The sequence below is a fragment of the Chiroxiphia lanceolata genome, chromosome 9, assembly GCF_009829145.1.
Source record: "Chiroxiphia lanceolata isolate bChiLan1 chromosome 9, bChiLan1.pri, whole genome shotgun sequence".
In the NCBI taxonomy this organism is placed as follows: domain Eukaryota; kingdom Metazoa; phylum Chordata; class Aves; order Passeriformes; family Pipridae; genus Chiroxiphia; species Chiroxiphia lanceolata.
In genome coordinates this window covers 3,914,971-3,927,219 of record NC_045645.1, presented here as the reverse complement: position 1 = coordinate 3,927,219, position 12,249 = coordinate 3,914,971, and the positions used below count along the sequence as shown (strand labels likewise).

The window sequence follows — 12,249 nt, the reverse complement described above, 5'->3', positions numbered from 1 at the left end:
TCTGTCCTCTTACAGATGTGGCCCCTTTGAGGCTGCTACCGCAGCCACCTGGGGACACTGGCTCCCTTATCTGCCCTTGGCCCTTGTCCTGGGAGACATGAGCCTGCTGCTGCTGTCAGCCCCACTAATGTCCTACCATCAGCACCTCTTCCTTGTCCCTCCAAGATTGTGGTAGCAGGAGATGGCATGTCCCAGCTCTGTGCTTCAATCCAGGTACTGCTATCTCCCTTTGGGCTCTGCCATGGAGAGTGCTGAGCATGTTCCAGGCTCCACAAGGTGCTGAGGTGCAGCCCTACAGGTCTCCAGACAGATGGGTGACCCGCTCCATGGCTGCTGCTGGCACTGCCTGCGTCAGCCCACACTCCTTGCACCTCCAGGGCTGGGGTGTCTGAGTGCCTTGCCTGGTCTGGAATGAGCCCTCCCTGCGGGGCTGGGGCCTGCTGTGACATTTGTCCCTGAAGGTGCCACCCTTGTGTGCAGTGGGATTGGGGTGATGCAGTCCAGTCAAGTGGCAGGACTGAGCACACCAGGGCTGCTGCTGTGCCTCTGCGAGGCCATGGCTGGGTGTGACAAAATACACGTGGGAGAGAGCTGTGACACAGGTGTCCCCATCTCAGCGGTGATGTGGCTCTTTCTGGGGCACCCCTCAACAAGTCTCCTTGTCTGAGGTGACCTCAACAGCCCCGTGTGCCCTGGTCCCAGGCTCTGTGCTTTCCCCTTCCTCAGCCCTCTCAAGGCAAGGACAGGGCATGGGCCATCCCTGGGGCTGGTCCAGCCTGACAGCAGTGGTGGCCCTGCTCTTTAAGTGCTGTGAAGAGAGGAAGGAAGGAAGGAGGGTTTGAGCAGTCCCAGCATCTCCCTTCTAGAATCTGAGACCACACACAGGGAGGGCTGGGCAGTTGCCCCTGTGGTGTCCCACAGGTGCTGGCAGGAACCCACCCTTGTTGTTTAGGAGCTGGGAGGCCTGGCAGACCAGTCACCCACCTGGAAGTAGCCTTCCTGTTCCTCCAGGCGATGGGACTGTCCCCAAAACGTCCTACGGCTCCGGGAGCCCGGCGGCATCACCAGGGTTTGCTGCAGGGGTTGTGCTCCTCCTGCTGGGACTTGGCAGGTGTCAGAGCTGGTCACAGCCTTGGCCCCTGGCTTCCTAAACTGCTTCCTTCCTGGACACTGCGGTGAGAAGGTCACTTGGCCGGACACCTGCCTTTGTCAGGGCCGCACCCAGCCCAACTGCTGCTGTGACCCTTGGCGGGAAGTCACCCTGCTGGCAGGGAGTCCCCAAGAGAGCAGGCAGAGTCCCAGACAGCCTGTCCCAGGCAGGACAAGCTCCGACGCCTGTGCCTTCCAACATGAAATGAACCCAAACAGCAAGGCCCTCTCCCACCCCTCAGGTCACCTGCAAGGAGCACAGCCCTCTCTTGTCCCCAGCACCAGGCCAGTGGCATTGACCAGCTGCAGCTCCCAGCAGCTGGATTCCTGTGCTGGAGGAGACAGCAGTGGAACCAGGCTGGGGACAGGCCGAGCAGGGGAATCCCTCTGCCTCCCATAAAAAAGGCCCAGGGCAGCAGAAGAAAGAGGCCAGCCAAGCTTGTTTGATAGCTTTATTGCTTCTGTGATATGACTGAATTGATGTGACATAAGCCGGCTTGGAGGAGCCTGCAAGACTCTTGCCCTCCCTGCCTAGAGGGGAAATTAAAAAAAAACGCAGAAACTAAAACTAATTTTAAAAACTCATTGAGTTCTTGCATCTCAGCTTGGTACAGTACCGGCAAACGCACTGGCCTTTGCGAGTCCCCGTGCAGACTGTGAGAGGAGCCGGAGCCCACAGGAGCTGGGTAGCGGCCCCAAAGGGGTCTCCTGCACTGAAGGACACGTCTCTAATACTGCGAGTGACACACGCTCGGACCGACGGCTCTGGTGGTGCCAGTGGAGCTCGGCATGGTGGCCACCTCCCTGCCAGGCACTCTGGAAGCCCTTGCCCGTGTCCAGTGTTGCCCATACCCAGCCTGACTGCCCCCATTTGACACAGATGGCCCTGTCCTGACACTCTCTCCCACTCCCAGCAGTGCCCACAATGAGGGGTAGCACAGCATGGCCAGGCAGGGCCTCCCCACTGCTCCCTCTGAGGAAAGGAGATCCTGGAAGCCCAGAGACACTGGGCTGAGAAATGTTGGATTGGATTGTGCTGTTGCACAACTGTTGCCTTGTGCTCCCTGGCCACGGTGCTTCCCTTTGGCACGTGTGAGCTTGAGGACATGGCACAGCCAGCCCTAATGGGGCGAACTGGTGGCAAGAGCCTGACGCCAGGGTGGTGGGCACTGTGGAGGGCTGTACACCACAAATGCACCAGCAGCTTGTGCTCATGGTGTGGTCAGTGCAGCACTAGCAGCTCTCTGGCAGCCCCCTCCCCTGGAGCAGCATGTGCTGGCTGCCCTGCAGCTCCCCAGATCTGCCCTCTGCACTAGTCAGAGCGAAACCCTCTGTGGGCGCTGGCTCCCGACCTCCCTGCGTGTCCCTGGGCAGGTTCCCCGCCACCCGAGCGGCCTTTCTGCACTGCAGCGCATCGGACGCACCAGGCAACCCCGCTCTATATTTAGGCTGTGGAGAATTCCCCTGGGCTCTCCCTTCCGATCTGACAAGGTGAGTCACTGCAAGGGAGAGGCCAAGATTCACATCCGTCCCACTGACCGTGCTCTGACCCGCGTGCACCGCTCCGAGCTGGCAGGACTGCAGCGTCTCAGAGAACGGGAGGTGGCTGCAGGTGCACACAGGGAGGCAGCCAAAGGAATGGCATCCGGCAGCGAAACCCAGTGCTGCACGCTGCTCCATCACCCAGCCATGGGGCTGCTCCGTGGTGTCAGTGAGCTAGAGGGGAGCCTTGGCCCCCAAACACTCTTTCCTTCTACTTGCAGGTGGTCCTGAGCCACCACAGTCACCCTGGGCCATGCACTTATCTAGTCAGCCTAGGCATTTCTGCCTGGGGACTCCCACCAAGATGGAAGGAAGGGCTTGGAGTCATCTCCCTGGTCTGTAGGGTCAAATTCCCATCAGGACCTGTCCCTGGTCGTGGTGGAGAGCTGGGATGACAGGAAGGCTGAGCAGTAGGTGTCAGCGCTTCCCAAACCACAGCCTCAGCCAGGTCCAGCCAAAGCATCCCCACTGCCAGCATGACTGGGACTCTACAGGTGACAGTCCTGGGTCTAGGCTGACACACAGAAACTGCAAAGGGAGTGTTGCCAGGTGAGAGCCAGGGAAATCCCGTCCCCTGGGCTCCTTGAGAAGGAAAAAGAAATTGGGGGAGACTTCAAAGGAGTATCTGCCACAGCATATGCTCAAAAACCTGCTGGAAACCTCACAGAGCATCCTGGTGGGAGGAATGTCCCTGGGGGAGCAGGGACTGCCTGTTTGGGAGGCCAGAGGGATGGAAAGGGATATGGGAACAGGAGAATGCCAGAAGAGACACAATCCTTGACCTGCTCCCAGATGACAAGGCAAGCAGCAGCCACAACCAGAAGCTGGACAGGACTTGCCCCTGAGCAAACTCCTTGGCTACAGGCACACCATGCAGGAGAGGTTCCTGAGGGATGCATCCCACACTGGTCTATGAGCAGCACTCAGCCCCATGTCCTGAGAGCTGCCTCTGCCTGCAGCCTGGTCTCAAACCATTCTGTACAGTTTGCTCCTCTGCCCCACACCTGGGTCACTGCCTGCCCTTCCTGCACACCCCCCTGAGGGTCTCAGCTCCTAAGTCACAGCCCCCCACAAGTCATTGGGGGAAGAGGTAGCCCAGGGGAGCCACGCAAGCCCTGCTCTCAGCATCCCTTGTCCACGCTAGGGCCATGTTCTCCCTTCAGCTCAGAGTAAGACAGACTGCAATCCTTGGGCTACATCAGACGCAGTGCCAGGACCACGAGCCCAACCTGCATCCCTTCGGGATCCCCCTCCACTGACCTCAGCACTGGCTGGCTGCATGCTGGTGCCTGGACACCCAGGTACCTGGACAGTGCCTGTGGGTGCAGCCCAGCCTGCTCCAGGCCAGGAGAGCATGGGAGCCGATTTCCACCATTCCCTTGGCGATCCCCCTTCCGCCCACGCCCTCCCAGTGGAGGAGACCACCCTGCTGTCCTCACACTTGGCCACGTTGCTCAGTTTATTCCAGCTCCTCTGAAATACTTATACAAATCAAATGTGCAAATACTGCATCTTGGGACCAAGGAAGGATGTGCTCCTGAGAGCAGGAGGAGCAGCAGTGCTAGAGCAGCACGGGAGGAGCTTGGAAATGGCGTGAGCAGGGGCCGAGCGGAGGGTGAGGGCTCCCATGAGGCTCCATCATCACTGAGGTCACATGTTGCTTAAACAGGGAACGTGATCGAGTCTGGAACATAAAGCAAACATCTTCAGCGGTCTGCTCTCAAAATGTAAAGCTTGAGATCTCCGCTCAAGATATGACCTCCTTCCAAAGAACAAATTGCTCCCCTCCCACACAAAAACAAAGCGAGATGCTGTCCAGAAACAGTGACACCAACGTGCACGGACTCCAGGGTGGCCCTGCACAGCAGGCACAAACCAAGAGGCCTGAAAGCCTTGAGCACAACGAGGCAGGCTCCTCCACACCGTGACAGGCAGGAAGGTGGGGAGGGTCTGCTGGAGGTGCAGAAAGCCATCAGCTCCCCCCTCCACCTTGGGGTCAGGGCAGAGGCAGAGCAAATGGCCATGAAAAACACAGCCAAGTCGATGGCTGCTGCTGCTGTTGCCGCCTCTGTGGAGGAAGCAAGGAAAAACACAGAAAAACAAACCCATGCTCATCTCCATTCAGAAGCTCCAAGTGGAGAATGAGAGGAAGCCATTATTCTCCCTTTGAATTATAGCAGCACCAACAACACCAAAGTTTTGGATGGATTTGTTTTCCTGGGGAAAGGTCTGAGGCTGGTGACAACGCAGATGGAGCATGAAGAGGCCGGGCTTTTTGCAGGGCTGTGAACAAGCAGGCTTTGCCTTGTACCTTGGTATTTCTAGTATGCTTCCAGCAGTCTTTTAAAAAATAATACTTTGTACATTCAGGCATTGCTGCCTTGGGGCAGCATCACCTCCCATTTGGCACAAATCATTTTATTCACAAATCTTTCTTCTCTCTCCTGAGTCTTTCCTGTCTAATTCAGGATGCAGAAGATCTGTCTGCAATGCAGAGTTCAAGAACTGTCTACTGAGTCCCTTGCCCACCTCCTGCCAGCTCTAGGCCTGGAGGTGGCAGGTGCAACCCTCGTGCAGACTGGCAATGCAAGAGGGTCTTCCCAGAGCACCTGGGCATCTCTGTGTGTCTTCAGTGAGGTGGGATTCTTGCAGGGGGCTGCCGGTGCCTGCTCCCAGAGCTGCAGCGTGTCTTCATCTCCTCCCTTGGAGGCAGTGGCTGCAGCCACTCAAATCCCACTGGTTAGGTCAGTGATGACTCGGGCTTTCACCAGCTTCCTCAGAAACTCCTTCTCCCGCTGGATGTTGTGCGTCCAAGACTGGAAGAAAATGGGAGAGACAGAAGGTCAGCAACTACCCTGGCCAACATGCTCCTGTCCCTCAGGTTATGGGAGACTCCATCTGGGCCAAGGCAGTGGCTTCTGCCAAGGAAAAAGACCTCGCTGCAGACCAGAAGAGCCCCCGCAGACCAAGGGACTTCTCTTATCTAAAGCTGATACACTTGCAGGGTCAGACCTGTGTAGCTAAGGTAGAAGGTCTCCCCATGGGCTGGGTGAAGGTTTTTTTGGCATGGTGAGATCTGGGCAATCCAGGTCCCTTGGGCAGATGTAGCTGGTTACTGTGCCCTCCCAAGCTATCTTACACATGAGTCCAATAGTGCAGTACTGATGGTGGTGTATGCTGGGCAACAGAGCTGGCAGAGAACGTGGTGGCAGGACATGTTGTGCCCATCACACACAGCTCCCTGCCAAGGGAGGTCTCTGGGAATGCATGGCGGTAGATGCAGCTGAAAAGCCCTAGGACCATTAAATCTGGCTCTTGCCTCTGCTGGCCCTGTCACGAAGAAATCACATGCTAAAGGTTACACTAATACAATACCAAGGGTGAAGTGGCCACATCTCCCAGCAGGGACTTCAAAGCAGTGACTGCTATGGGTGGTGTCAGCCCACCCAGATGTGTTCCCTGCAGCAGGTTTTAGCAGGGATCACAGCATCTGCCATCACTCCCCAGCACCGGTACTATCGAAGCACTTAATGACAACGGTAAGTGGTTTGTCTCCCTGTGGAGACAAAGGCAGAACAGGGAAAAGCAACTTTCCCTTAAATCTCCCAACAGGACAAGAGTCCCAGTAAATGATTCTGGGGCTCCAGCACAGTGCTCTGGTCAGCAGCTAATCTGAGTTCTAAATACAATCTGAACCATGACAAAATCACTCTACAGGAGCCTCTCTGAAACCAACAAAGCACCAGCCTCATGAGCCCACTGAGGGCACTCTGCCACAGGTATTGAAATTCAGTTTACCCACTGCAGAACTGTGGGCACCTGCCTGCAAAGCACTGGTTGTACACATCACGCACAACGTGCATGTGGCTCTCCTGTCATCTGCTGCTTGTCCTGCCCTGTCCTGTCTGGGACAGGCAGATCTCAGCCATGGCTGCTGTGTGGCACTGACAGCCCCAGTCACGGTGTGCATGCAGTGGGTTGCCAAGAGGCCCAAGGGACTGAAGGTCCCTCTCTAGATCTCCAGCACATTTTGGAAATACCTCTCTTGCTGCTACTGTGCGTCTAAAAATCACTTCCATCCCCTCAGCGCACAGCAATGATGACAGTTACAGCTGCTAAAGAAAGCTCAGGCAGGTGTTACCTTGTAACCTGTGTTCAAAAGAAGTCTTTGACTTCCTCTGCTTCCAGTGATACTGTTACCCGAACCCTCCAAAGGGTACAGTAGTACAGGACCACATCGGTAAACTGTGCTGGTGCTCTTTGGGACTCTGTAAATGTGGAAGATCCCATCCCTAAACTGAGAAGATGCTGCCCAGAAACACCTCAGCGCTTCTGCTAACATAAAAGCAGAGTGAAATCTGGCACTGAGAAGCAAGGTGGCTTGTAAAAGGAAAAAAGCATCATTTCCAGAGAGCAGAGGGAGCTGGGAGAGCAGGGCTGAGCGTGGCTGTTACTTGGAGCCAGAGAGCCAGGAACCTCCAGTGTGCTGGAAACAGTCCCACAGGTGGAATGTCAGCTGGGGGTTCAGGGTTTGGCCCCTGCCACGCACCAGTGTCTCTTCTGCCAACACAGCCCCTTGCTAGGAAGGCTCAGCACCAGCAGAGGCAGCTGAGGGTGCGGGTGTGCCCCTGCCAACAGGCAGCCAGCAGCTGTCATGCTGGGACACCAGGTCTCAGTGCATTCACTTACATCTGGCTGGGCCTGTCATTCAAACCTGCCTGGAGCACCAGGAGCCTGATGCGCCTGATACGTCATAGCACAATCTGAGCTCTCCTTCATGCCTTTCAGCCTCATCAAACAGTATGAGAAGCCACCTGGTTTTGGCCAGGACAAGCTGCTTGTGTTCCTTGTGCAGACGGGAACTGGGGAAGCAGCCACTTCTAGGCAAACTCAAACCACCAGCTAAAATGTCACCTCAGGCCACGTGCAAGTGCCTTATCTGATGGCAAGAGGAAATCTGCTTTGTGAAAAGTACAAGTGGAGCAGGAATTTAAGTACAGGAGGTGGATAATAAAACTTTGGGTGATACAATTGCAGTCTCTCTACGGCTAGGTCTGGCTCCAGCACTGACTGCAAAACCGCTGGCAAGACCTACCGGCCTCTAGTTGTTCAGCATCCAGGCTGCTCCATACCCCGGGCACTGCCACTAACTCCTTGTTCCAAGAAGTCACATGAAAGGGAATTCAGCCTCCCACCTGAACCATGGATCTTACTGATGTCTGCATCAGTACTCTCAAATGTTCTGTGGTTCACGTAAGCCCACAGAGAAAGAGGTTCCCTGGTGAGGACACGCTTTCATCCCTCCCGAAGAGCAGTATCAGGGCACTCAGTGCAGTGCTGCTCCCCCCTTGTCCAACAGCAATGCAGGCAGGAGGGATGAGGCATGTCTTCAACACCAGCTCCGGTTACTGATTACAGGAGAGGGACTCGCTCACCCCACTGACAGACAGAGCTAATCAGGCAAAGGAAGCTGCATTCCAGCACCAGCAGTGGGGAGAAGAGCCGGAGCAGTTTTCTCAAAACTGGCAGACAGACAAGCACCTTGGTCCCATTGCCCCTGCAGGAAAAGGCAACAAAATACCCCCTAAAATCTAGCAGCTTTCAGGGTGTATACACTCTAAATAGGACTCTGGGTAGCACACACCACTAGCAGAAAACTCCAGCTCTTCCCTTGTCAATCTGAACCTCCAAGACAGTGATGGAGCAGCCATTCACTGCCACCTTCTTCTTGTCCCTGCACATCACCACTACTGCTGCTCCTGCAACCTGGCAGACTGGCCCTGCCCTCTCCTTCCTCTGCTGCTCGCATCCGGTGCAGCTTCCACTTGTGCAAACAAAACAGGCTGCTTGCCTGAGCTCACAGCAGGAACACCACAGGAGGCTCCAGAACCCTTCTTGTTCTCTGGGGACCACGCTAGGATTTCCTGTGCTATGGGTCTCTCTCTGAGTAGTGGATGTTTGCTCTTTCCAGTGGAGAGAGAAGCAGCAGGAGGAAAGTTACCCTGCAAGCACATGCACTGTTCTGGCTGTTCATCCCAGGGAGGTGGCAGTGGGTCTGAGCGCTTGGTCACAGTTATTAGATGAAAATTTATCATCAGTTAAAGCCACCTTTCAGCATTATGCAAATGCAGCAGCCCCAAACCACCTGTCCTTTTTATCTTTACAATTCCACAAGGAAGCACGAAACATCATCTGCTGCTTGAAGAGAAGCCAAGTAGAATATTTTAAGACTAAGAAAATGTTTCAGAGACCAACCCAGGAGGAAGGTAAGCTCCCCGTCTGTAATCAATTACAACTGGGGAATGCCTCAGCTTCAGACCACATTAGTCTTATCAAGCATGCTGCAATTAAAACACAGGAAGGCTAAATTAGAGAGACTGAAGTCAATGAGGAATGAATTAACGAAAAATAGCAAGTTGTAAAGCAGGAGGTTTCTCAGTTCTGTTACATCCTCCGTGTTTCTGCAAGTCAGCAGCACTTCTCCCTGAAAACCTGCACAGAAACCAAAGCAGCAGCAAGAACTGCTACTTCACTGGTAACAGTTGGTTTCCAGTCTCCAGCAGTGCTAACTTATCTTTGTCTTTAACCTTTACTGCCTTGTCTCTAGAGATGCTTAATTTTCACGATTCTTCATCACCCACACCCTTGCTCTGGTCCCAACATGGTGACCAAACACACCAGGTGTTTTATGGCCACCCCTGAGCTGCAGTTTCACCTCCCAGTGACACCAGTGCCTGCCTCATTCAGCTCCTGTTTCCCCCTTCTCTCCCAGTCCATCACCTGGATGTCACTGTTACCACAGACTGCCCCATTCCACCTGTGCCCCCTCGGGGGTCACACCTACTGAAACCAAAGGGATGGCTGGGCACCCTCATCTTCCCATCTTCAGAAGATTTACTCCCAGCTCCTTTATGCCCAGTCAGTTTCACACCAACTTTAAGTTTCGAACAGCTCTTTTAGCTCACCCTTATTCTCAATACATACACAAACTGTATCTCTTCTCAGTCTTCATTCTACCAAGTTAAACAACCCATGTCTTCCCTCTACCAAAACAGGCTGTTCATTTACCCTACGAAAACTGGGAAATTTCCCAGAAGTACAATAGCTGCCCTTGTCCCTATTTATCCCAAATTTACTCCTCGTGAACCAGAAAAAAGGCCTCTGCTTCATGCAGAGGCAATTCCCTCTCTCTACAAGTTCTTTCCTCTAGTCTTTCCAGAGCTGTATTTGTCTTTTTTTTCACAGTAACAGTCTGGTAGCCTGAATTATCCTGTGATTTATTTGTACCTACCTAAGCATTTTCCTCCTCTGCCACTGTCAAATGATGTTATCGCAGCTTAGAGTCAAAATGTGTGTTATTGCCCCAAACAGCAGGACCTTCCATTCATACTCTTAGGTTTCATGCCACCCAGTTTACTCCTGTTCTCAAGGTGCTATGGTCTTCCTGGATGGTATTTTGATCCTCCCTTGTATTGACCACACCTGGTTTTGTCTCGTCACAAATTCCACTTGCACACCATTGCTTTCTGTGCCAAAAATCATTAAAGCAAACACTAAACATGACTTCCTGTGGAGGAACTCCCAGCTGTCCATTCAGTGCTGCTTTTTGTGTTCTCTTTTAGAGAGACTATTCACATACAGGTGTTGCACCAAACTGTGGCTTCTGAAGCTTAACTAATAATATCTCACACAGCACAGTATCACACGCTTAACTTAACTTCTGACAGACTGGGCTACTACACTTCCTCTGTCTCAAGAATGATTTTTTTTAATCAAATAAAAATATTAAATTAGTTTTTGTGACCTGCCTTTGGTAAATCCATGTTGTATTTGCTTTCAGGATTTAATTATTCTTTCATTTAAACTCCGCTCTGAAGTTCTGAATAGTACCTCTGAGGTTAGATTAAGAGGTCTGAATTTGTCAGGATTATTTTCCCTTGCTCCCATCCCCCCCAAAAAAAAGAAGGGAAAAAGAAGTATTATGTCCACTACAAGCTAATCCTGTGGAACCATGTGTAACCTGATAGATTTATTGGGGACCTTTTCCTCTGGACTTGCAGCTTAATTGGTTCAAAGTGGAACAGAGATCTCTTGGGCTCTCACACCTAGTGCATTAGCTTCAACAGCTTTTTCCTTTCACTGCTGACCCAGTAGTTTTCTTTGTCTGTGAACTTCTCACCATAAGCCATTCTTTCTCTCACATTCATCATATCACCCTGATGGAGGTAATATATATATATATATATATTCATATGGCTCCCACTTTAATCCTCCCACTTCCTTCACTTCCCCGAATGCCTGCCCTGGTAATTCTTTCCTTGTTTCCTTATCATTTGCTTGTCAGTGAGACTTGTCCAGTGTTTGCTTCTTTTCCTTTGCAAGATCTAATTGAACTTGAATTTTGCCAGTTTCCACTTTATCTCTGTCCTTTCCAGCCATCAGGAGCGAAGTCTCCTGATGCTCTTCCTCACTCCTCTATTACTTCTAACACCACTTGGAAGCAGCTCTTTATGATGTTATGTCTACAGCCTTTTTCTGCCAGTTGCCCCCTTGCTGCAAGCATGAACTGCAGATAATCATTGTACTTTCACAAACAAGATTTCAAGTCTACAATGAGTTCATGAGCTCTTCAGTGCATCTGATTTTAGTGGCCCATTCTCCTAGGCTAGGCCCAGATTCAGAGAGGTCAGAGTCTGCATGTGTGTCCCAATTTCACCGAGCACCCCGCCAGCACTGCTGAGTCTATATACAGCCCTGCTTATCAAGCTCCCTCCCTTAGGAAGCAAAATCTGAGTTATTGAGTTATATCATCCCTTCTGTTGCCTTCCCACTTAATTTAACCATGAAGGCACTTGATCAAAGGCAATTTTCTAAAATGTCTCTTTGCAAGGGGGACATGCTAAAAACAGCTGTGAAAGGCCAACAGCTCTTCTCGTGCCCTCATGGTTGGTGACAAGAGCTGTGCTAGCCACTGTGTCTGAGAATACCTTGGCTCTCCTCTTGACAGTCATACTGGCTCGTACTGTACATCCATGACAGTGCCATTTCTGGTGGCACCCAGCACCCCTACAGACATCTGCATTCAATGCTCGGGTCAGCAGCTGGGCTCTAGCACACCCCTGTAGATCTTTAACTTTCTTTTCCTACGGAGAGATTGTCTGAACCCTAATTCTGTTTTTGCCCATCCTACAGCTGCACCTTCCTTGCTGCTATTAGTGCACAGTGATACTGCAAGTGTTACTGTATTTCTGTCCTACTAAACAAGGCAATACCTGTGCTCTGGCCATGACTGCTACTCCACCAATCTTCTCCAGACTTCTATTACACAGACACACAGTCCTTATGCACAGGAACAGTATGTGAGGCCTTCTCTCAGCCAAAATGCTGTCAAACAGGTGGCTTTTAAACAAAGACAAAAACGCATAAACCTCATCAGTCATCACTGCCGGCCCCAAGAAAAAGCACTGCCCTTTCAGAGGTCCCCATGCCCCAGCCCCTAACCTCCCCCTCCAAAGCTGACCTCCATTTCAGTCTGCACCACTCCTTGTACTGCAATCG

At 52.5% G+C, this 12,249-nt stretch overlaps 1 protein-coding gene across 12 annotated transcripts in view; it reads right to left on the bottom strand.

The window, feature by feature from the left end:
* Positions 1–1,587: 1,587 nt before the first annotated feature.
* Positions 1,588–12,249, bottom strand: part of ST3GAL3 (ST3 beta-galactoside alpha-2,3-sialyltransferase 3) — a 177,782-nt gene continuing 167,120 nt past the window's right edge. For all 12 annotated transcript variants that reach the window (XM_032696357.1, XM_032696350.1, XM_032696349.1 and 9 more), the window contains one exon: positions 1,588–5,507. In XM_032696357.1, coding sequence (XP_032552248.1) covers positions 5,418–5,507 — 90 coding nt within the window. In that variant the 3' untranslated portion in view covers positions 1,588–5,417. The remainder of the gene's footprint in view (positions 5,508–12,249) is intronic.